Here is a 27159-nt window from a genome sequence, read left to right on the forward strand (position 1 = left end):
AGTTAAAGGGGAGTAGTTACCAACCACAGGCAGGTACTCAGTCCGGCATAGTCCACGGTCAAGGACCACGGTAAGATAATGTATTTCCCTCTTACCGTTTCATGTATTTTTCAATAAATAGATATTACCGTCACTTATAGTCCGTATGGCTCAAAGGCGAATCAATGAACTGCAATTAGCTCGGAAACTAATAATCATGACAACCTCAATGAAACGCTGATCATAATCAAAACGTTATACCAATTTTGGAAGAATAATTGTCCTAAAACTAAACAAGTTGTTTAACAATCTGTCATTAAGATATTGGCCTATTTCACTATTTGTTACAAGGGAGGAATGTAGAGAAAGGGACAGCAAGGTATGTGAGAAATGAATGGAGACACAGCACTACTTAATATAGCAGTAACTTTGTCAGCACGTGCTTCTCACGGACTTGATATGATGGTTTGAATATGATTAGCGTTTCACTGAGTAAGTTGCATTTATTACTTTTCTGGTTAGACTGCAATACATCTGTTCGCTTTTGAAAATATTACTTTTTGGAATAGGAAAAGAGTTGAACGACAGAAATAATGTTGAACATTTTTAGTTTTGTAAAATTCGAAATTAATTGAACTGAAATGTTTGGTGATATCTTTGACACTTTCTCTTCATGGTCTGTACATGCCAGCTTCATTGTGTCCTCTAAAATTCTTTAGATTCTTGCCAGTAGGTTTTCCATGAAATTCTGAGTTGTTTCTCGACACAGAAAACGTCAATAGTGCAGACGATTTCTTAAGCGTTACCGCATGGCATGTGATGCTGAATGCGTTTGATATCCCGGTCGTCATTCTCTACTGGGGGGCAGAGGGTAGACTAGTGGTTACAGGTTTTGCTCGTCATGATAAAGTCCTGGGATTTATTTCATCATTCAGGCCCATTTCTGGTGTCCCCAGCCGTGATATTGCTGGAATATTGCTAAAAGGTACGTAAAACCCAACCCACTCACTCACTCATTCTGTTTTGAGTCATCCACTGGATATGGAATTCACCGGAAATCGCCATAGACAACAAATGAAAAACCAAAGCTCAGCTTTATCTGAAACGGTTATTCTGACTGACTGAGTCGGGAACGGGAATCCCACAGAAAGGACTCCAAACTATGATACTTCCACCAACAAAATTCGTCAACTTCCTGAACATAACACTGATAATAGCATTCATTTCGTCTCCTACACGCTCTCATCCTACCATCTGCGAGTCTGAGAGTAAATTGTGTTTCATCATTGAAGGCAACATCATTCCAGTCCATAGGGCTCACAGCAAACGTTGACGTCGACGTAATGGCGTCAAAGTGATTCAGCGACATGATCGTCGAACACGAAGATGAGCAGACTGCAGCCGGTTTCGAATGGTTTGTGCCGACAGTCGACCCATAAACAGCTCACTGCAGGTTCATGTAGACGTAATAAAACCTGGCCTATGGCGATCAACATTCCATCCGTATATACCACAAGAATCCGCACTTAGTAGTCCGTAAGTAGTCATTGCGCCTTGTCCGTCTTATTTTCCTTCCGTGAAAACAGATGTTTCCCAGGTATTCTGCATGTATTCCACCCGTTTCTTCTGTGAGCAATGGCATTCCACGTTCGGTCGTGTAGCATCTCTTCCATAACCATTGTAGCCCACTTGGAAAGGGCAGGCGTCTGGAAAACTTGTGTTACTTCCATTTACCTTTATCTTTAAGTAGTTCGAATGGATTTAGGTAGGTGAGAACCACTGAGGCCGAATCCTGTTCACCTGGTCTTCTTGATGGACGTGTTGAGGAAAGGTTTAAGCTTAGGAGCCCTCGTAAGAGAGGTTCCAGCTTTAGATGGCATATAACCCACAACAGGCTGATATATGGTGATCGTGATGGCTTTGAACTTTGCTTTGATCCGGGAGAAAAGGAGAAAGTCTGCAAACTGAAAACCAAAGATGAGGAGGCAACAATCCGTCGAGACTTACAGTAGGTCAAAAAAGAAGCTTAATGCTAACATCAAAGCGTCCTAATGGAAGTCCTATGCATCATAGAACCAGCTGAGGTCACATTTTGAGTGAATCGTCTCTTCCCTAAACTCCACTTACGGTGAGCTATACCTGCAGAGCCAACCGTGCTGACTGCAGGTGAAATGTCCTCATGTGCGGGCTCTACAAAATATCCGCCTGATGCAACATAGGTAGAAGTGGACCGCTTGTCAGTTCTGTTACTACCACAAACCACTTGCGTGCGGGCCAGAGAGGTGCTACTAGTCGAAGGAGATTGGTGGACGGAATCTTCCACTCTACTTGAACATGAGGCCTTGGGGAGTACACATCCAGCCTACTCTAATTGAATGCAAGAGGGTACGGCTTAGAGAGATGAACACCCTTCTGACAAACATATCTATGATGGGTAGACCCCTAGAGATCAGCAAACCTGACGAAAGACGACTGGATGCAGCATCAACATCGTCGGTGGAGGAATTTCTCGTCCGTAGAGGGATTCTGCCTGGATGTTGCTTACACCTGGAACGTCAAGCACTTTCTGATTGAATGCTGAACTCCTCTGCTATAACGGAAGATCGTCCTTTATGAGGCCTGTTTGTTGATGAATGTCGCAATTGTTGCATGGTCGGCTGCAACAATTACTTGCCAGTTGAAGTTCAGCCAGAAATTACAAGTTGTTGACGTGATGACCTAACATTTAGGATTAAACCAAATTGAATATAATTCATACTGTTTCAAATAATATACTTTTGTCGATGAAACATATTAAGAATATAGTTTACTGTAAAGATTGTGTTCTTCTCTCTCTTTCAGTATAAAGACTCCAACATAAAATCAATGAAATATGAACATAGCATGTTATATAAAATGTTCAGGTGGTGAAATTTCACCTGAGTTTATGAGCGTATCGTATTGGTGGAAGTACAACACAGGGTATGCAGCGTCTCCTGGGCAAAACCGAACAGCCTAATTTCGTTCAGACCTCGCTAGATATAGGGCAATCGGCCGGTCATACCGGAACTCCTTCTCTCTCGGCTTCCCCACCAAGTACATACATTATCATATTATGTCTATTCTGAGCACTAAGTCCTTATATCAACCAGCCTTGGATGATTTGTATATGTTGTTGAAAACGTAAAGTGGTAAAGTGATGTACATCTGCTATGAATGATAATTATGTTTTTCGTTTGAAATTTGTAAATAATACTTTTCAAATGTAATATATGTATTGATGAAAGTATGCGTAAACATATGAAGCTAAAATCGTTTGAAAGTTACCACACTGTGACTGTGACTGTGACTGTGACTGTGACTGTGACTGTGCAGTACATGCATACATGAGTATGGTTAACAAAAAGGATTAACATAATGACTTATACCATATGCTACCAATTATTTTGTATGCTTGGCTGGCCATAATGCATAATCTAATGAAGTAAAGAAAGCTCCAAATCTATTGCGGACTGGTTCAAGCTGAACGAACATTTTAAAACGATTTTTAATAACTGAATATCAGTCTGTGTGTTTGCATATAACGAACTCATTGCGTTGTTCAAACCCGTGTAATGAGCGAGTTCATAGGAGCGTTTCACCAATCCTTTGACATCTCTTGTTGTTTTTTTGACAAGGCTCTGAGACCGGAGTGTGGTCTCACATCTCTCCACCCGATGGTCATTCAAAAGGTTTACTTCTTATAACAATAAGCTACAGCCTGGATAAAAGTCGTAACATTTTGATCATAATTATATACCGGGGAGTGAGACACCTCAATCACCTCAAAGAGAATCACCCCAGAATACATTTCAGAACGGACATAACTGAAGCTTTACTTGACATACACTGTCAGTACTAGGAATAAAATGAACGTTCATTTCTTCCATGTTTCCCTGATCTGTGGATGTTGATGACCTCAAAGATGTTTATTACATCATTTTATGTATCAGTCTTCAGAAGCATTAAAATATAACTACCATAATAGGAAATTCCTCTCTGGAACCACAAATGAATATTTGGGGTTTTTTTTGGTTTTTTTTCTTTTCTTTTCTTTTTTATCTCTATATATTCATGTACACCAAATCACATTCTGATTCGGGGATACCATAGGCAATATCATCGTCACGACTGATGGATTCAAGTCTACACAACCCTTCATCCAAATCCGATCATTTTTCGCTCATTTCATTTACCCTATCAGTCCCAGCATCGATATCAGAATATAAGTTCTGATTTTGCTTCAGATTGTTGACATCAGAACGTATTTCCTTGACTGCGTTTTGGTTTCAAGTTGTACACACATCGGATTTACAGACTGCACATCGGGTTTCAGTGAAGAGATTTCTGATTTCACCAGTTAAGCACCTGTGACCTCTTCCAGAGTCAGTGGATCCGGGTTGGTTTCGATATCATCCGAACACATGTGTGTCTGAGTGATAACACGTGAGATAGCATGAGTCCTGTGCAATCAGTGCATGGCAGCCAATTACTGTCAGACGAAGCTTGTGACGTCACATGATACACAAAGAAATATGTTTTCTTTTGGTGTATATTGTTCAAAATCCATTTTTTCATAAAGATGTAAAATACAGAACGAAGCTTAGAGTGCCGTGTGAACAATAGAGCACAAATCAACAGTCTAACCTGGGCAGGCTCTATCATCTGTGAATCCCGACCGTGAATGGCATGGCGTGTACTGTCTGTTGCTGGTCTGACTGCCGGGTACCCACAGGTTGGGTGAAAGTTCCAATACGAGCTCTGTAGATATCAATATTCACAATTTTTTATCCAGATATAAAGAATACGCTGATATTTAGTTCTTCGCATGGAGGTATGTCTTCAGCAAGCTCTATCATACAAAATATATAGAGAGAGTCTTCTCTGCTCCTCGTCTTAGTCACTGTCTTTTTCCCAGGGTGACAAAACTCTCCATCGCTCTAATTTTCTATCTTGGAAGCGAGGTAGGATCGAGCCAACCTATTTGTTATATATTGTAGGCTTCCTGAACGCTCGCTTCGCACTCATAAACATAACCCAGTTCGCACAAACTGCGGGGTCTGGTGGGGGGGGAGGGGGGGGGGGGGGAGACTAGGTATGGCGACACCATCACCCGACAACTTGGAGCAACTGCCGACAATATGTTCGTTGACGTCGAGAAATCACCGAATTGACGAGCTTGTTACGCACTTTATATACAACTAACTGAAAGTCCTTCCTCACATTACGTCAATTCCGGTTCGCTGCAGTGCTCTGGTGACAGAGTTACTAACCTCTGACGCCCATTTTGGGTATAATGTTGCTAAAACTAAACTCACCCGCTCATTTACATTTCACACCACACTGCATGTTTTTTATACCTCGTACATTCAACCAACAGGTACCACACCTGTCCAGGGCATTCTACCCGCATACAGCATCAACGACGATACGTGGGGACAAAAGGGGAGATGATATGGCATCTGAAGGGGCTGCTACCCTGAAGAAACAGTTCGGATTGGTCAGTGCCACAAGTTACATCACAGGCTCTATCATCGGTGAGTCAAACGTCCAGTTCGTTCAAGACTTCCCTCCTTGCTAAATCAATGAGCCAGGCTACACTACAGACAGTGTCAGTATTGAGGCAGTATGTCAGGCTGCATTTGAATTAATGCTTCAATGCATATAAGGAGAACTACCTTTGGGCAAGCAGTGATGTAAATTACATGACGGGGTCGGTCATTGGTGGGTCACATTTTTGGCATATTGTTGGTGAGGGAACATTTCAGTTTCCACCAAGAACACTACTGTTGGGTAGTCAGTGTTGTACATTACACGACGGGGGTCCAACATTACTGAGTCTCGAATTACATCCTGACCACAATATGTCAGGTTACAATGACGGAGTATTCGCAGCAGATTACCAACACACATGGAAAGTATGTCTCCTTGTGACAATGTGTTACCTTGCACCACAGCAATGGAGTGAGTTAAAACTTTAATAACACCGTATTTCTATATTTTATGTGGCGGCTTATGCAGTATACCTTAACTAAGAAATCACAGACTGTCCCCGTTTAATCAGGTCGTGAAATGATTCTCCATGCATCTGACCTACTGGTTATACATGTTAAGTGCTTTTGCGCTTATTCAGTGTAGCCCTGTAACGCATAATGAGATATAATATCAATTCCGTACCAGACCGCCAACTTTTCCAGCGACGGAGCTCTGAGATTTCCACTATTTCCAGATTTCCGTTTGTCAGAGCTCTCTGTGCGACGTGTTTGGAAGGATTAGAAGGAGTGTAGTGTTGCAATAAACAAGTGCTTAGACGTATCAAATCATACTGATTAATATTTACGTATGCAGTTAAATGAATTTGTGCGATAACCAGTCCAGAATTTTTAGACAAAGTTGTGCACTAGGACGGAACCCAGTAAACAGGAAACGAGACTGTTATGTAATCAATGTTTTGTCTTTGAACGTAACCTAACCTCAGCCACTATCTAAATAAATCGACCCCCAATCAAAAACGGAATTGCAAGTCTAAGGGCAAAACGAAGGAAAACAAAGATCATTTTGAGACACAAACGTGGTCAAAACTGAATTGTATTTCTGCAGCTATGGTCATAGGACGTTACCAAGTGTGATGGTTATTTCCACGAATCTGGCTTACAATTCTCTAGATCTAATCACTTAAGTATCAGTAAACCCTGCGCGGTGCAAATATTTGGTATAACCTCCGTCCGCTACAATGGCATCCCCGACCCAACACGTAACTGAATGAATCAGACGTTGAAGTTTACGTTGTGGTGTATTGATTCTTCTAAGATTTTGTTATGGATGATCTTTCTCGTATTCTGCGATCCCAAATGTCCTAAACATGAAGTATGGGATTGAAATCTAGATTCCAAGGTTGAATTGTTGCCCCTGACGTAAGATATCGACCGATGTGGGTTAGTGTTGTCTTACATTAAGTTCAAATGTAAGTCATCGGAATATAGCACACAACCCTGTATAGGATGTCAGTGATGTTCATTCAGGTTTGTCCAATCGTCACCACACTTTTATATATAACAACGGACCGTTTCTTGTTTTATTTATTTATTTATTTATTTATTTATTTATTTATTTATTTATTTATTTATTTATTTATTTATTTATTTATTTTTTTTTATTGTGTTTGTTTGTTTTGTTTTTGTTTATGTTTTTTCTTTTTCTTTTTTTTCCCTTATTTGTATGAACTGGTGGAGGCTTGTGATTCTCAAAAGGGTCGTATCCACCCAACGAGTTGTCATTTCATGGTCGACCGTAGCGAGTCGTTAACGTCAGTAATGGATAGTTTCTGTCCAATGTTAAGTGATTGAAGGCGAAATCTTGACCTTTGCTCATGCTCAACAACGTTAGAATTCCAGTCGATGTTTTCATTGCTACATGTTGTAATTAATGGTATAATTGTTGAGGTTGGAACCGGGAAGAAAGTGCATTATAACACAGGTACATGTGACGAATGTGAGTCAGAAATATCGTCAATATTGAGCCCAGGTTGAAACGAGCCGTAAGTGATTTAACATCAAGATCTGAGCTCTTTATTGTTATCGTCACCTAACAACAGGCATGGTAATGGCCCGTCATCAAGGAATTTCGGGTCACTACCAAGTTACAGTGACCTGCTCATTCGGTCGATTCAATGAATCGATAATTCTATCCAGTTTAGCTGTAACTGCAGGTATGGCACGTATTGCCTTGATCGCACCACCTGCATATGTATAATTATAGCATTGTGCGAAGGATCAAAATTAGCTTACATACAGACATAATGATTTGAATATAAATGGATATTTTGGTCAGCATGGTTCATTTTATGGTATGCTAGCGGGAGTAGAAGAAGAGAATTAGCGTGGGGGACATGAGAGGTCATGCAATCCTGAGCATGACTGAGGGGGAAGTCATGAGCAGGGTACTGGAGCACCACATGACATGTGCGCTCATGTGTCAGTCGTGTACTAAGTCTATATTGCGATGTATCGTTACGAACAATGTTTGTTCAAACAGAGTAGACAGATATTGTTTTGCACGTCACATAGATCACACCCAGCTGACTTTGGAGTTGATGGAGGTGACGATTGCAACTGTAACTGATAAACGTCAATCTGGGTTGGATGTCTGATAGTAATAGAAATACATACAGTTTGGGATTTGTGTGTGTGCATGTGTCTGTATTCTCTCTTTGTCCCTCCGTGTGTATGTGTGTGTGTGTGTGTGTGAGAGAGAGAGAGAGAGAGAGGGGGAGGGAGAGAGAGAGATTGTTAAATATCCAATATCGTAGAATTGGATGGTAACTGTTTCAAAAATGTACCTGATGCCTATGTCAACAATACTCTAGAAGGTTGCATTTATGTATCCAGGAAGAGAATAAACGACATGTAGCGGCTATTCACATATATGATTGAGCTTACTGTAAAGTAAAGGAACAAATCCGTAATTTTATGCACATAATCGTTCATGCGAAAGTACTGAGAGATCGTTTCTCAAGACCAGTGCCAAACAACAATAACATGTCAGGGTACATATGACTACTGGACAAAAATATGAACAGATGGCTCTTTTAACCTTTCGTTCATTCATCATTCTTCCTATAATCCTTTCTTCAACAAGTTTGACGACCCGTGAAGTTTCGGGTTAAAATTAATCTTCAGCAATCCATGCTTGTTGTCAGCAGCGATAAACGGGATCGGGTGGTCAGGCTCGCTGACTTGGTAGACGCATGTCATTGTATACCAAATTCAATGCCGGTGCTGTTGATCGGTGGGTTTTCTGGTCTGGCCTCGATTATAGCTGGAACATTGCAGAGTGTGGCATAAAACTAAACTCACTCACTCATTATGTCGCACACGCCGCGACAGAACTAGAACACCCTTCTCACCCACTCGTATTTCAAATGATATTTGTTTTCCAATTAGGGACAGGTATTTTCATCAGCCCGACTGTCATACTTGAAGGAATGGGCTCTTCTGTTGGCCTGTCTCTTCTCGTGTGGATGCTGAGCGCAGGTGTGTCTTTCTGTGGTGCCATGTGTTACGCCGAGTACGGTGAGTCTTATCTTACGTGCACTAGTCTTCCCATATCATGTATGACATGATGTATACATCTCATAAAACTATCTTTCAGGGTGTGAGGTTACTTTAAGATAGTATGTGAAAGATTTATACTGGGCCCAGTCGTCCGAAATTAGTATTTCTTGGGTAGGTTTTACCAACCAACCTCCCAAGCAGTCAACAAACAAACCCATAAATACGTCAACCAAACAACCTACCAAGCAGTCAACAAACCCATAAATAGGTCAACCAACCAACCTACCAAGCAGTCAACAAACATATAGATAGGTCGACCAACCAACCCACCAACCAGTTAACAAACAAACCCATAAATAGGTCAACCAACCAACCCACCAACCAGTTAACAGACGAAACCATAAATAGGTGAACCAACCAACCCACCAACCAGTCAACAAACAAACCTATAGTCAATCAGTCAGCGAGACATCCATCAACATCGATTCATTCATTCGTGTATTTTCTTTTCATTCATTCATTCATTCATTCATTCTTACGGTTATCTTTAAATTAGACCATACCCAGCACATTCCACACACATTTGCATAATAATATATCCAAGTAATAAATCAAGACACGCAGGGGTATCGGTTATAGTGTACTAGTCAGTGTGTAATTACAACATAATTACAATCTAATTATTTGTTTTACTTTCTCGTCTGTCAGCGAGTGCAATTACTGATGACAAATTTACATAAAGCTATGAGAAATGTAATGAACAAGAATGGGCGTTAGTGCAGGCTTGACAAAAACAACGCAAAGACACCACTGAGCAATTGAAGAAAGCTTGGAGAATGTCTTTCCTTGTCTGAACCAATCAGCTAACGTCAATGGCGTAAACGACGCTCCATTTCAACGCAGGAATGCTCTATGTGGGACAGGTCCGGTGAAACAACTGCCTACGGGAGTACCTGAATTTTCTACTGTCTCAACTCGAACGAGCGACCTGGGAATGGGCATTGTATAGTTGAAGTCATGACTCTGTCCTTGAATGAACGGCTGCACATAAGGCCCAACCATCTCATCTTTGTATCGCAGACTTGATAGATTGTCATTGAGAATGACGAGTCCCATCATGAGATATAATGCCCCCTCCCCATTACATAACACCGGCCACCAAACCGTGGACTTTGACCACCTCATGCGTCAGCATACCTTTCACCTCCCCGTTTTTTTCCAGATGCAATCTCGACTCGTCTGTGAACAAAACGCCCAAATCCATTTTTACAGTACTTTTAAATGGCCTAAAATTACACAGCAATACCTCCAAGATATTAATCTCAAAACAATTCCTCTTCGCATGATCTTATGATAGAACGGGGCAAATATTATAATATTCCAAGAGAAAACAGATTGTGCAAATTTTGTTCATTACATGTACAGTGGAAGCTGTCAAAACCGGCATCTGTCCAATCCGGCAGGTTGTCAACACCAGCACGAAATCTCAGTCCCCTCCTCGACTTGTACATTTATCATCAGCTCAACAATCCGGCACATCTAAACCAGATTATTTCTTCAGTCCCAGTGAGTGCTGGTTTTGACAGCTTCCACTGTAATTAAAGATGAGTTTCACTTTTTGCTGGTATGTCCTTAATACATTGATTTAAAGACCAAAATATCTACCACAATATTATCATTCATATCAAGTTTATATTTATTTTCCAGTAATTCAACTTATATTTCCAAACTGGGTGTCTCGATCCACCATGCTTTTGAAATAGTAAACAACGTTAACCTTTGCTAACTTCGTGATTGCATGCCGTTATTGTTATTGTTATTGTTATCCTATTTTGTACTATGGGCCTGTGACGTCTTCAATACCGGAATAAACATTTGAGTAAATATTGCTCTATATTTCAGGTATGCGTGTGAGGAAATCGGGAGGCACATACACGTATATCAGAGAAGGGTACGGAGATTTGGCCGGGTTTGTGTACCTGTGGACTAATTTAGTCCTTCTTCGGCCCCTGTCTGTGGCCCTGTCAGTCCTAGTGTGTGCAGACTACTTGATGAGACCTGCCTTCCTGTCGTGCCCTGGCCAGGCACCTTCAACAGCAAAAGTTCTATTGGGATTTGCTGTCGTTGGTAACATACGCATCTTCATTTGTTGGTTTGAATGTGTGTGTGTGTTGTGTGTGTGTGGTATGTGTGGTGTGTATGGCGGTGTGTGGGGGGGGGCTGTGAGTATGAGAGTTTGTGTGTGTGTGAGAGAGAGAGAGAGAGAAAGAGAGAAAGAGAGAGAGAGAGAATGTGTGGGTGGGTGTGGGTGGGTGTGTGGGTGTGTGTGTGGGGGGGGAGGGGGGGGTGAGAGTGCATGCGTGCACGACCACTTCGAACACTTCATGTTCATATCCAAATCCCAAAATTGAACCATGTTTGTATGTCCAAGTATAACATGTAGGTACAAACGAATACCCAGTCTTCACTATTCTCAAGAAACAAATTCCATGTGTTGTGAAAAGGAAAACTGTGAAAATCATTTGAATGGATCACTAAAATTCAGTGATGACACCAAGTGTTGGCAAAAAGCGTAGGCATGTCCTGACTACAAGTAAGACTAGCATTCGGAAACCTGCCCAAAAAGGGAAATACTCTTTGGCTACAAGATACGCGCAGTTTAATTTGCCATCAACCTAATTTTGTTATAACGTGGACGTAAATATCCTACGCATCAATCATACTACACTATGTTTATGCGAAATTAGCTAGATAATGAATTAAAACAAAAAGATCACGTAAGACGTACGGCTCATGATGTGCACAGACCAACAGTCAAACGTTTGCGAAAGTGCGACACACGAATTTTGTATTTCATTGAACCAAATGGTTGCTAAGTGACCAGATTATTATTATTATTTTCATATAAAACATAAACTTACGTGACTTCCAAGTAGGTACTCAGACTGGAAACTAACCGAGAAGAACCGAGTTAGAATTGGTCTCCAGCTAACCATGCTTGCCGTAAGAGGCAGGATTAGTTGCTCAGACTAGCTGACAAGGTTGACACGTCATCATATCCCATTTGCGTAAAACGGTGCTCATGCTGTTGATCACTGGATTGTCTGGTGCTGGCTTGATTATTTACAGAGCGACGCCAAGTCCAGATGTAATAAACGAAATGGGTCAAGAGTATTGCACATGCGTGTTTCAGGCTTGTTCGTCGTGGTCAATTTGTACAGCGTACGTCTTGCAGCAAGTGTACAGGCTATAGTTACTGCATGTAAAGTGACAGCGCTGCTCATCATTATCGTGACAGGGATCATTCACTTAGGACAAGGCAAGTCACATGCAGAGGGCGAGTGTCTTGGCATACCGTCCATTTGGACACTGTTACACCGGGGCACATCAGGTTGATATCAGTGAGTGAGTGTGGTTTTACGTCGCTTTTAGCAATACACCAGCAATATCACGGATCGGGAAGCCAGTGGTAGGCGTCACACATTTCATCCATGCGGAGAATCGAACCCGGGTTTTCAGCGTGACGAGCGGATGCTTTAACCATTAGGCTACCCTACCGGTGGATATGAAAGTAGGGGGAAGAGGTGCAAGTTTAATCTGATGACGTACAAGGTTGCTATCAAAGTACAGATAGATGTGGTGCAGGTCTAAGTTGATGATGTGCAAGGCTGTGGTGATGGAAAACATAGAAGCATATCAGGGGAACCGGGATTCGAACCCACAAATACGAGTGCGTGGTGCATCCAACAGACCTGGCATGGTGAACAACCTTGAACTGTGGGCAATATTTAGCCTGTTTTTACACTGTATTTTCATTTATAGTTAGAACATTCAGATATAATTATAGGTTTAAATTTATTCCTCTGATACAGTAGCTGTTGTGTACTTGTATAACTTCTTTCTCACGATGTGGTTGAAATGATGTGACTTAAAATCTCGCTAACTCACACCAAAGAATGCAAGCCTGCACGAACTGAAGGAGACTGGGGTACAACAGCCCCCAACACGGACAGCAAAACGTGGACTTCCTAATTTTTTTATGCGTACAGTAGAATGCTTAGATATTTAGAGGATAGATATTGGTGTATCTTCTGTGGCCAAATGTGTAACTTTATCTACGTTTTGATACATACACTGTGCTTGAAACGTTTCAAGTCGAAGTCTTTACTTTTAGTTTCTGGCCCTAGAATCTTAAAAGTATGTGCTTCGAAAATCTAAAAAAAAATGTCGTAGTTGTTTGATCCAAAAATCCTTTATCGAAGTAAAATAAACACGTCACCATTTAGGTCTGGACTCTATTTTCTGTGGTATGATTAAACATTTCAGGCAACACAGAAAATTTCAGCGATGTGTTCCAAACAAAGGACTTCAAGCCTGGTGGTATCGCTCTGGCTTTCTATGCAGGGTTATTCGGGTATGCTGGCTGGTACGTTTCACCGAAAAAGTGACTTTGCATAAATATCACTCTACAGGTGTTCGTTGTTTTTGAGCATATTGTATCATAGACAGTATTCTTCGGGACTGGGTAATAATCTGTCACTGCAGTGTGGCATTCCTGAAGCAACAATAAGCTCTCTGCAAAGAACATACAAGTAAATATTGGAACGTTTTTGTATGAATAAGTGAGTTTAGTTTATCTCCGCTTTCGGCAATATTCCAGCAATATTACGGTGGGGCACATCAGAAATGGATGTCACACATAGTACCCATGTGGGGAATCGAACCCAGGTCTTCGTCGTGACAAGCCAACGCTTTAACGACCAGGCTACCCTACCGCCCCTATTTCTGTATGATACCATGAATCATAGGATGATAACTTCTGAACTCAAGGAGAAGCAAAGATTATTTATACGTTCAAAGGGAGGTAATCAACCATGCAACTGCTTCGAAACTGCGATGAAGCCCTTTTAACTCGCCTGAGACTAGGACTTGTATGATATATTGAAGTATTTTAGATAAAGACCTCTCTTCTGTTTGTGAATGGTGTAACTTTACAATGTTGTAAATGTCTACACTGACCACAATACTTGGCGACAGTTTAACGTATAGCTGTATGGAAAGAGATGTGTTAGATTTAATCGCTAGAACAGGGAATGATGACATAATTTATCTGAACATGAAAATTACAATATGTTCATGTTGGCCGTGTTTTCTCCTTTTAAGGCCCAAGGTCGCCCTAAACTCTTTCCTACCCTATTTTCTACCCTATGTACCTACCTTGGAGAATCTTGATATCAAAAAGTACGTCGTGAGTGAGTGACTTTATTCTTACGACACTTTCAGCAATATCCCATCAATATCACAGCTCGTGACACCAGAAATGGGCTTCGCGCATTGTAGCCATGTGGGACATCTAACCCGGGTATTCGGCGTGATGACGGACGCTTTAACCACTAGGCTACCCCACGCCCTGGTGAGGGAAATGAAATGGTACAATGATATTCCTCGAGATAGGCACTTGTAATTTATGTGTTACAGGGATGCAGTCAATGGAGGGGTGGAGGAGATCATCAAACCTTCAAGGTAAACTGTCGCGTTATATGCAGAAGCTGTGCGTGTTAGTTTATGTTGTATTAGGTCGTCTCAGTTTGTGAGTGAGTATGGTTTTAAGTCGCGTTAAGCAATATTGGAGCAATATGGCGGCGAGGGACACCAGAAATGGGCTTCACTTATTGTACCCATGTGGGAAATCGAATCCGGGTGTTCAGCGTGACGAGCACAGTTTGTACTATTTTCCTGAATCGTGCCATAACGCTTGCAGTGAACCCAGCATTCACTAATACTCTCCTGACGTAAAGAACATACAACACTAACCTCTAACGCCTAGATGTCACTAGCCCCGTGAACACATAAGTAGGTATTTTTCAAGCAACACATACATACCTTTCTCTCTGACATACATACACACCTTCCCTCGTTTTCTCGTTTCTAAATGATGGCATTGTTCACATACAAACAAGCAAGCACGCACACACATACTCTCCTTCCCTTTCTGATTTCTAAATGATGACATTGTTCACATACAAACAAGCAAGCACGCACACACATACTCTCCTTCCCTTTCTGATTTCTAAATGATGGCATTGTTCACATACAAACAAGCAAGCACGCACACACATACTCTCCTTCCCTTTCTGATTTCTAAATGATGGCATTGTTCACATACAAACAAGCAAGCACGCACACACATACTATCCTTCCCTTTCTGATTTCTAAATGATGGCATTGTTCACATACAAACAAGCAAGCACGCACACACATACTCTCCTTCCCTTTCTGATTTCTAAATGATGGCATTGTTCACATCGCTTATTGCATTGTTCCTTCGTAATTACCATGTGGGATATTTCTTTCCTTCTATCCTAGAAACATCCCCATAGCGGTTTTGGCAGGACTGGCAATCCCGACTGTGGTTTACGTCCTGGCAAACGTTGCCTACTACGCTGTCCTCACTAATGACGAAATTCTGTCTGGCATTGCAGTAGCCTATGTAAGTTGTCGTTCCGCATAAAAATCTATGATTCTACAAACTACGTGCGGGAGTGATGAAGGGGAAGAGATAGGTAACGGTTGCACAGGAAGAAATCATCCGCGAGGAACATGGTCCCATTCCTCAAAGTAGCGATCGTTGCATTACGGCCGTAAGTCTGTGTTAAAGAATGGGAGTTACGATCATCGTGGCGCCTCGTGTGTCGTACGTCTATGTCGTAAGTTTATGTTTAAGTATGGGAGTTACGATCACTGTAGCGCCTCGAGTGTCGTAAGTCTGTGTTAAAGTATGGGAGTTACGATCACCGTAGCGCCACGAGTGTCGTAAGGCTGTGTTAAAGTATGGGTATCTGATCACCTTGGCTCTATGACTGCCATAAGTCTGTGTCACAGTATGGGAGTTACGATCACAGTAGAGCTTCGAGTGTCGTAAGTCTGTGTTAAAGTATGGGTATCTGATCACCTTGGCTCTACGACTGCCATAAGTCTGTGTCACAGTATGGGAGTTACGATCACAGTAGAGCTTCGAGTGTCGTAAGTCTGTGTTAAAGTATGGGTATCTGATCACCTTGGCTCTACGACTGCCATAAGTCTGTGTCACAGTATGGGAGTTACGATCACAGTAGAGCTTCGAGTGTCGTAAGGCTGTGTTAAAGTATGGGTATCTGATCACCTTGGCTCTACGACTGCCATAAGTCTGTGTCACAGTATGGGAGTTACGATCACAGTAGAGCCTCGAGTGTCGTAAGTCTGTGTTAAAGTATGGGAGTTACGATCACAGTAGCGCCTCGAGTGTCGTAAGTCTGTGTTAAAGTATGGGTATCTGATCACCTTGGCTCTACGACTGCCATAAGTCTGTGTCACAGTATGGGAGTTACGATCACAGTAGCGCCTCGAGTGTCGTAAGGCTGTGTTAAAGTATGGGTATCTGATCACCTTGGCTCTACGACTGCCATAAGTCTGTGTCACAGTATGGGAGTTACGATCATAGTAGAGCCTCGAGTGTCGTAAGTCTGTGTTAAAGTATGGGTATCTGATCACCTTGGCTCTACGACTGCCATAAGTCTGTGTCACAGTATGGGAGTTACGATCACCGTAGCGCCTCGAGTGTCGTAAGGCTGTGTTAAAGTATGGGTATCTGATCACCTTGGCTCTACGACTGCCATAAGTCTGTGTCACAGTATGGGAGTTACGATCACAGTAGAGCTTCGAGTGTCGTAAGTCTGTGTTAAAGTATGGGTATCTGATCACCTTGGCTCTACGACTGCCATAAGTCTGTGTCACAGTATGGGAGTTACGATCACAGTAGCGCCTCGAGTGTCGTAAGTCTGTGTCACAGTATGGGAGTTACGATCACAGTAGCGCCTCGAGTGTCGTAAGGCTGTGTTAAAGTATGGGTATCTGATCACCTTGGCTCTACGACTGCCATAAGTCTGTGTCACAGTATGGGAGTTACGATCACAGTAGCGCCTCGAGTGTCGTAAGTCTGTGTTAAAGTATGGGTATCTGATCACCTTGGCTCTACGACTGCCATAAGTCTGTGTCACAGTATGGGAGTTACGAGCACAGTAGCCCCTCGAGTGTCGTAAGGCTCTGTTAAAGTATGGGTATCTGATCACCTTGGCTCTACGACTGCCATAAGTCTGTGTCACAGTATGGGAGTTACGATCACAGTAGAGCTTCGAGTGTCGTAAGTCTGTGTTAAAGTATGGGTATCTGATCACCTTGGCTCTACGACTGCCATAAGTCTGTGTCACAGTATGGGAGCTACGATCACAGTAGAGCCTCGAGTGTCGTAAGTCTGTGTTAAAGTATGGGTATCTGATCACCTTGGCTCTACGACTGCCATAAGTCTGTGTCACAGTATGGGAGTTACGGTCACCGTAGAGCTTCGAGTGTCGTAAGTCTGTGTTAAAGTATGGGTATCTGATCACCTTGGCTCTACAACTGCCATAAGTCTGTGTCACAGTATGGGAGTTACGATCACAGTAGAGCTTCGAGTGTCGTAAGTCTGTGTTAAAGTATGGGTATCTGATCACCTTGGCTCTACGACTGCCATAAGTCTGTGTCACAGTATGGGAGTTACGATCACAGTAGAGCTTCGAGTGTCGTAAGTCTGTGTTAAAGTATGGGTATCTGATCACCCTGGCTCTACGACTGCCATAAGTCTGTGTCACAGTATGGGAGTTACGATCACAGTAGAGCTTCGAGTGTCGTAAGTCTGTGTTAAAGTATGGGTATCTGACCACCTTGGCTCTACGACTGCCATAAGTCTGTGTCACAGTATGGGAGTTACGATCACAGTAGAGCCTCAAATGTCGTAAGTCTGTGTTAAAGTATGGGTATCTGATCACCTTGGCTCTACGACTGCCATAAGTCTGTGTCACAGTATGGGAGTTACGATCACAGTAGAGCCTCGAGTGTCGTAAGTCTGTGTTAAAGTATGGGTATCTGATCACCTTGGCTCTACGACTGCCATAAGTCTGTGTCACAGTATGGGAGTTACGATCACCGTAGAGCTTCGAGTGTCGTAAGTCTGTGTTAAAGTATGGGTATCTGATCACCTTGGCTCTACGACTGCCATAAGTCTGTGTCACAGTATGGGAGTTACGATCACAGTAGCGCCACGAGTGTCGTAAGTCTGTGTTAAAGTATGGGTATCTGATCACCCTGGCTCTACGACTGCCATAAGTCTGTGTCACAGTATGGGAGTTACGATCACAGTAGAGCCTCGAGTGTCGTAAGTCTGTGTTAAAGTATGGGTATCTGATCACCTTGGCTCTACGACTGCCATAAGTCTGTGTCACAGTATGGGAGTTACGATCACAGTAGCGCCTCGAGTGTCGTAAGTCTGTGTTAAAGTATGGGTATCTGATCACCTTGGCTCTATGACTGCCATAAGTCTGTGTCACAGTATGGGAGTTACGGTCACCGTAGCGCCTCGAGTGTCGTAGGTCTGTGTTAAAGTATGGGAGTTACGATCACCGTAGCGCCTCGAGTGTCGTATGTCTGTGTTAAAGTATGGGTATCTGATCACCTTGGCTCTACGACTGCCATAAGTCTGTGTTGAAGTATGGGAGTTACGATCACAGTAGAGCTTCGAGTGCCATAAGTCTGTGTCACAGTATGGGTATCTGATCACCTTGGCTCTACGACTGCCATAAGTCTGTGTCACAGTATGGGAGTTACGATCACAGTAGAGCCTCGAGTGTCGTAAGTCTGTGTTAAAGTATGGGTATCTGATCACCTTGGCTCTACGACTGCCATAAGTCTGTGTCACAGTATGGGAGTTACGGTCACCGTAGAGCTTCGAGTGTCGTAAGTCTGTGTTAAAGTATGGGTATCTGATCACCTTGGCTCTACAACTGCCATAAGTCTGTGTCACAGTATGGGAGTTACGATCACAGTAGAGCTTCGAGTGTCGTAAGGCTGTGTTAAAGTATGGGTATCTGATCACCTTGGCTCTACGACTGCCATAAGTCTGTGTCACAGTATGGGAGTTACGATCACAGTAGAGCTTCGAGTGTCGTAAGTCTGTGTTAAAGTATGGGTATCTGATCACCCTGGCTCTACGACTGCCATAAGTCTGTGTCACAGTATGGGAGTTACGATCACAGTAGAGCTTCGAGTGTCGTAAGTCTGTGTTAAAGTATGGGTATCTGATCACCTTGGCTCTACGACTGCCATAAGTCTGTGTCACAGTATGGGAGTTACGATCACAGTAGAGCCTCAAATGTCGTAAGTCTGTGTTAAAGTATGGGTATCTGATCACCTTGGCTCTACGACTGCCATAAGTCTGTGTCACAGTATGGGAGTTACGATCACAGTAGAGCCTCGAGTGTCGTAAGTCTGTGTTAAAGTATGGGTATCTGATCACCTTGGCTCTACGACTGCCATAAGTCTGTGTCACAGTATGGGAGTTACGATCACCGTAGAGCTTCGAGTGTCGTAAGTCTGTGTTAAAGTATGGGTATCTGATCACCTTGGCTCTACGACTGCCATAAGTCTGTGTCACAGTATGGGAGTTACGATCACAGTAGCGCCACGAGTGTCGTAAGTCTGTGTTAAAGTATGGGTATCTGATCACCTTGGCTCTACGACTGCCATAAGTCTGTGTCACAGTATGGGAGTTACGATCACAGTAGCGCCTCGAGTGTCGTAAGTCTGTGTTAAAGTATGGGTATCTGATCACCTTGGCTCTACGACTGCCATAAGTCTGTGTCACAGTATGGGAGTTACGATCACAGTAGCGCCTCGAGTGTCGTAAGTCTGTGTTAAAGTATGGGTATCTGATCACCTTGGCTCTACGACTGCCATAAGTCTGTGTCACAGTATGGGAGTTACGATCACAGTAGAGCCTCGAGTGTCGTAAGTCTGTGTTAAAGTATGGGTATCTGATCACCTTGGCTCTACGACTGCCATAAGTCTGTGTCACAGTATGGGAGTTACGATCACCGTAGAGCTTCGAGTGTCGTAAGTCTGTGTTAAAGTATGGGTATCTGATCACCTTGGCTCTACGACTGCCATAAGTCTGTGTCACAGTATGGGAGTTACGATCACAGTAGCGCCACGAGTGTCGTAAGTCTGTGTTAAAGTATGGGTATCTGATCACCTTGGCTCTACGACTGCCATAAGTCTGTGTCACAGTATGGGAGTTACGATCACAGTAGCGCCTCGAGTGTCGTAAGTCTGTGTTAAATTATGGGTATCTGATCACCTTGGCTCTACGACTGCCATAAGTCTGTGTCACAGTATGGGAGTTACGATCACAGTAGCGCCTCGAGTGTCGTAAGTCTGTGTTAAAGTATGGGTATCTGATCACCTTGGCTCTATGACTGCCATAAGTCTGTGTCACAGTATGGGAGTTACGGTCACCGTTGCGCCTCGAGTGTCGTAGGTCTGTGTTAAAGTATGGGAGTTACGATCACCGTAGCGCCTCGAGTGTCGTATGTCTGTGTTAAAGTATGGGTATCTGATCACCTTGGCTCTATGACTGCCATAAGTCTGTGTTGAAGTATGGGAGTTACGATCACCGTAGCGCCTCGAGTGTCATAAGTCTGTGTTAAAGTATGGGTATCTGATCACCTTGGCTCTACGACTGCCATAAGTCTGTGTCACAGTATGGGAGTTACGATCACAGTAGAGCCTCGAGTGTCGTAAGGCTGTGTTAAAGTATGGGTATCTGATCACCTTGGCTCTACGACTGCCATAGGTCTGTGTCACAGTATGGGAGTTACGATCACCGTAGAGCCTCGAGTGTCGTAAGTCTGTGTTAAAGTATGGGTATCTGACCACCATGGCTCTACGACTGCCATAAGTCTGTGTCACAGTGTGGGAGTTACGATCACAGTAGCGCCTCGAGTGTCGTAAGTCTGTGTTAAAGTATGGGTATCTGATCACCTTGGCTCTACGACTGCCATAAGTCTGTGTCACAGTATGGGAGTTACGATCACAGTAGCGCCTCGAGTGTCGTAAGTCTGTGTTAAAGTATGGGTATCTGATCACCTTGGCTCTACGACTGCCATAAGTCTGTGTCACAGTATGGGAGTTACGATCACAGTAGAGCTTCGAGTGTCGTAAGGCTGTGTTAAAGTATGGGTATCTGATCACCTTGGCTCTACGACTGCCATGAGTCTGTGTCACAGTATGGGAGTTACGATCACCGTAGAGCTTCGAGTGTCGTAAGGCTGTGTTAAAGTATGGGTATCTGATCACCTTGGCTCTACGACTGCCATAAGTCTGTGTCACAGTGTGGGAGTTACGATCACAGTAGAGCTTCGAGTGTCGTAAGTCTGTGTTAAAGTATGGGTATCTGATCACCTTGGCTCTACGACTGCCATAAGTCTGTGTCACAGTGTGGGAGTTACGATCACAGTAGAGCTTCGAGTGTCGTAAGGCTGTGTTAAAGTATGGGTATCTGATCACCTTGGCTCTACGACTGCCATAAGTCTGTGTCACAGTATGGGAGTTACGATCACCGTAGAGCTTCGAGTGTCGTAAGGCTGTGTTAAAGTATGGGTATCTGATCACCTTGGCTCTACGACTGCCATAAGTCTGTGTCACAGTGTGGGAGTTACGATCACAGTAGAGCTTCGAGTGTCGTAAGTCTGTGTTAAAGTATGGGTATCTGATCACCTTGGCTCTACGACTGCCATAAGTCTGTGTCACAGTGTGGGAGTTACGATCACAGTAGAGCTTCGAGTGTCGTAAGTCTGTGTTACAGTATGGGTATCTGATCACCTTGGCTCTACGACTGCCATAAGTCTGTGTCACAGTATGGGAGTTACGATCACAGTAGAGCCTCGAGTGTCGTAAGGCTGTGTTAAAGTATGGGTATCTGATCACCTTGGCTCTACGACTCCCATAAGTCTGTGTCACAGTGTGGGAGTTACGATCACAGTAGAGCTTCGAGTGTCGTAAGTCTGTGTTAAAGTATGGGTATCTAATCACCTTGGCTCTATGACTGCCATAAGTCTGTGTCACAGTATGGGAGTTACGATCACCGTAGAGCTTCGAGTGTCGTAAGTCTGTGTTAAAGTATGGGTATCTGATCACCTTGGCTCTACGACTGCCATAAGTCTGTGTCACAGTGTGGGAGTTACGATCACCGTAGAGCTTCGAGTGTCGTAAGTCTGTGTTAAAGTATGGGTATCTGATCACCTTGGCTCTACGACTGCCATAAGTCTGTGTCACAGTATGGGAGTTACGATCACCGTAGAGCTTCGAGTGTCGTAAGTCTGTGTTAAAGTATGGGTATCTGATCACCTTGGCTCTACGACTGCCATAAGTCTGTGTCACAGTATGGGAGTTACGATCACCGTAGAGCTTCGAGTGTCGTAAGTCTGTGTTAAAGTATGGGTATCTGATCACCTTGGCTCTACGACTGCCATAAGTCTGTGTCACAGTATGGGAGTTACGATCACCGTAGAGCTTCGAGTGTCGTAAGTCTGTGTTAAAGTATGGGTATCTGATCACCTTGGCTCTACGACTGCCATAAGTCTGTGTCACAGTATGGGAGTTACGATCACCGTAGAGCTTCGAGTGTCGTAAGTCTGTGTTAAAGTATGGGTATCTGATCACCTTGGCTCTACGACTGCCATATGTCTGTGTCACAGTGTTGTCTGTGGAAATATTCCGTACGTATTCCGTAACGGTAAATGGTCTATGGGATTGCTTCAAGCTCAGATAAGTACAGGGAAACTTGAAGTAACTAAGAGTGACACGTTGTCATAGATACAAATAAGGAACACATGAAAGTAAAAGTGTTCACAAGTTATGTATTGCACTGCTGGTGAAATTCTGGAAATAAGTAATGGAACGCTTGTACTTTCTTGAGTTTCCATCAGTATATAATTACTTGAAAGCAACAAAAGTGAACATGTTCTTTAAATATTACTGCGCCAGTATAGCTGTAATATTGGTGAGTGTAGCGTAAAACTTACTCACTTTAAACATTACTTGAAACAAATATGAACACACATAAAATGCACATAGTCACACTAAGTGTTCATGTATGTTCATTTACTAAGAATATACCCGTGTACTCCTAGATTGATAATGATGCTGTTGATCACCGGATTGTCTGGTCCAGACTAGAATGTTTACAGACTGCCGTCATATAGCTGAAATACTGCTGAGTGTGGCGTAAAACTAAACTCACTCACTCAATCACTCATGTTATACCAACAGGTGTTTGGCGAGAGGAAACTAGGAGTCTTCAAGTGGGTTATCCTAGCATGTGTTGCCATGTCAGCAGGAGGGAATACCAACAGCAACATATTTATTTATAGCAGGTGATACATCCAGCTTCTGAATATACATGTTGGTTGTGTACGAGTATTTTCCGCTTACAACCTGACTGCCAAGTTTTAACAATAGTTTTAAATCAACCAAATTCTAAAAAGAAGCACAAAAGATAGACACGTGTATAACAGATACAAACATCAAGGGTATTAATATTTTAGATGACATACAGCAACCGATATTTTCCGAACAGTTGCCCGAATTGAGGTGTGGTTGTGACAACAAGTGAAAATGGACACAATAATTTCTAAAATCACCTACATTCAAAGGCAGTTTACATGGCTTGGTAACGTTCCTGACTGTTAGTAACTGTAGGAGATTAAGCCGTAAAGTTTACGGCCATTCGCTGCGTTCTCTTTGAGAAAGACACATACCAATGAAATGACCTTCAACTTGATTGAAAGTGTCGACATATTATTGTATTTTGAATTATTTTTTTAATATTAGGATAAACTTTGTGGGAGGCCGAGATGGACTGTTTCCAAGGTTTCTGAGTATGATCAGCGTCCAGAGAGGAACTCCACAGCCGTCCATCATAGCACTGGTAGGATTGAACTGTCTTCCATGACAGTTCTTTAACAAAGTTAGAAACATGCTATAGATGCTGGTAAGAGGACATGTGAAGTAAAGTAAGAAAGTAAACTCAGTTACCGAGTTCTCACAATCATTGTGAGAGAGCGAGTGACTATGCGTGTGTGAGTGCGTCACTGTGTGTATATGAACGTGTGGGCGGGAGCGTGAGTATGTGTGTGTCTCTGTGCGACTGATTGTATGTGAGCGCGCGCGAGCGTGTGTATGTGTGCGTGAGTGAGTGTTGTTGTATGTGTATGTAAATGAGCATATCTCTCTCTCTCTCTCTCTCTCTCTCTCTCACACACACACACACACACACACACACACAAACACACACACACACGCTCTCCCTCTCCCACAAAGAAGATATAACCCTGAGCTGCATTATGATCTAACATAATGCCATTTCCATTCAGTTCCTCGTTACGGCTGCCTTCCTATGTCTCGGAGACATCAAGTCCGTCCTGGGAGCGTATGTGTTCTACAGGGTAGGAGGGGAATGTCTCGCCGTTTCCGGAATTTTCTTCATACGAAAGAAACACACAGCTAACGACAACACCTACAAGGTTTGCCAACAGTGTTAACTGCAATGTTAATATCCACCATCAGACTGGATGCAAAACTAAGTAATAAACTGTTTGTAAAAAAAAAGGAATCATTCGCCATTTCCCCATGGAATCTGTTTCCTGTGGACAAGTGAACTGTTGTAGCTGAAAGGGTTTGGTGTGCAGCAGATACCTTTGATACCTTCAATCTTTTCCTTCCATTCGAGTCTTCCGATATGCGGCGAGATAACCTTTGCGAGTATGGCTTACATTTATAAGATTGTGATTGACAAAATGACAGATCAATCATCACTTATTATATAAACATATAAGTAAAACTTTCCCTCCCTTAGACTCACTGGGTGTTCCCTGGGATCTATGTCGTTTCCATCTTAGCGTTGTCCGTCACGGCAATCGTCGAAAAACCTGCCAGGTTTTTTCCCCCCTTCGTCATCATGCTGATGAGTGTACCACTATACTACATGTCCAGGAGTCAATCGTGGAAACGGTTTCACCTGACCAGAGTCAATGGTAAGTCCACCAAGGTCCCTCTTCAGTTTGTAAATTGGGACGGAGAATATGGTAAATATTCCTTCTTCGTCCCGTCTGGTGCAGGGTATATCGAATCACAATCAAACGAAAGTTGACCTGCCTGTTCGTCATATCATGATAGAAACCATGACACGGTCAATAAAGATACACCTACATAATTCCCGCTATATCCAAGAAGCCTCGCATAAATCAGTTCAAATATACCTACGTCCTTCCCACCTGATACAAGAGGCCTCGACGCAATCAGTACCAATACACCTACCTCCTCACCTGATACAAGAAACCTCGACACATACAATACAAATATACCTGCCTCTTTCCCACCTGATAAAGACACCTCGACACAATCAGTACAAATATACCCTACGTTGTGCAAAAAACCTCGACACTGTAAAATACAAATATATCTACATCCATCCCACCAGATACAAAAAAACTCCAGCACAGTAATATATATACAAATACATCTATTACTTTCTACCTCATAAAGACACCTCGACACAATCAGTACAAATATACACCACGTGGTGCAAGAAACCTCGACACATTAAAACACAAATATACCTACCCCCTTCCCAGTTGGTGCAGGAAAACTCGAGACTGTCAATTAATATATGTACCTACCACTTTCCAACCTGATAAAAGACACCTCGACACAGACAATACACACATACCTACCCCCTTCCCACTTGGTGCCAGAAGCCAGTATGCTGAGATCCTCTATGGTATTGATAATCAAGTTTTCATGTTATCTGCCATGTTTTGGATATTCTAACATGTGATACATAGCAAAGCTTTAGTAATACATGTAGCAGGACAGCTCGACCTTGTTCATGTAGTGTGATGTAGTTTCATGCACGGCTGTAAAATATTGTACATGTATTTAGGTGCGTCCCTCCTTTGCTTTCGAATGAGTACATCTAATATATACTGAGGGAAAAATACGTGATCATAGCACAAGTGTTCCTTCATGTTTTTCAAGGTTTTCTTTACAAGTCTTGTATCGCACAGTTTGTGAAGAAACCTGGTAAAATATATAGACATACTTGTGTTTTCATGTGATCCCTTATTTATTTTCTCCCTCGGTATATATTAATATATATGGAAATCTCATAAATGATCGCACTAGACGTCATGTACATGTCAATACATTTCTTGTGTTCTAGTTGTTATGGAAGTGGTGACTCGCACACTGGGTAAAATGATTAATCGAGACTTTTTTTATTCAGACTGGATCACGCTGGTGTGTCATCGCCTCTTGCTGTGTGAACACGCTTGTCAACATGTACAATGAGGAAACTATCCCCACCCCGCACTTCCTTATGACCATGGTCGTTGGTATAGTAGTCGCTCTTGAAAAATGATTGGTGTATGACGTCACATATGCATGTTTACTATTTCCATTTTTAGACAAATATGCCAGCTTGAAACAAACACTAACAACTGTATGATACTAGATGATTGTCAAAATTAACGATTTATTCATCTTCCTGAAAACCGTGAAAACCAAGAATGACATCTCTTGCATGTGTCTGTTGCGTTGTACATGTGGAATAATGTACGTAAATGATCCGACTTTGTGTAATCTATAATGCAGCTTGTCTTGAAGATAAACATTAATAGCTACGCGGCTGTTGCAGCAGGTGTTTGAGTTACAAAAACTCCCAACTGCGATGAGCTTACTTTTGGTAGGTTATTTTGCTGATGAAGTATGTTGAAAGAAGGAAATGTCATATTTTCATTATTATTGTTTCTCCATGTTCTGGTTACATTATGGTGTATGTTCTTCTTTACAACACTGAAGTGTATTAAAGGTAAAGTTTCAAAAATGGTCCTAGAACAACGAGCAAGTTTCATCTCAGCAACCGATGTGAAGCAGACGTAGATTGTTCCGGGAGTTATTATGAGTGAGTGAGTTTAGTTTTACGCCGCACTCACGTGAACAGATACTTTCACAGCGGATACCTACCTTTTTAAACACGGATATTTTGATGTGAGTATGTATCAGCACAAATGGAGTAGTTACTTCCTGTTTGTGACTTCATCGAGTTGACTCTCTAGCAATAAATATGAACAATGCAACAATAATTCATATGCAACTGAAACGGGAAAGAGCAAGCTAAGGTCTTCCTTGTCACAGTTTATTT

General features: G+C 42.6%; 1 protein-coding gene across 1 annotated transcript; it reads left to right on the top strand.

Moving 5' to 3' along the window:
• On the top strand, positions 1-26649 carry LOC137291503 (Y+L amino acid transporter 2-like). Its single transcript, XM_067822864.1, has 13 exons — positions 1-70; positions 5378-5534; positions 8940-9068; positions 10953-11177; positions 12244-12369; positions 13377-13476; positions 14529-14573; positions 15417-15540; positions 23229-23332; positions 23790-23886; positions 24332-24481; positions 24814-24991; positions 26242-26649. Exons 2-13 carry the CDS (start codon positions 5453-5455, stop codon positions 26304-26306), a joined length of 1425 nt encoding a protein of 474 aa, XP_067678965.1. The 5' UTR covers positions 1-70; positions 5378-5452; the 3' UTR covers positions 26307-26649.
• Positions 26650-27159: the final 510 nt, after the last annotated feature.

The sequence above is a fragment of the Haliotis asinina genome, chromosome 7 (genome assembly GCF_037392515.1).
Source record: "Haliotis asinina isolate JCU_RB_2024 chromosome 7, JCU_Hal_asi_v2, whole genome shotgun sequence".
Taxonomy (NCBI): Eukaryota; Metazoa; Mollusca; class Gastropoda; order Lepetellida; family Haliotidae; genus Haliotis; species Haliotis asinina.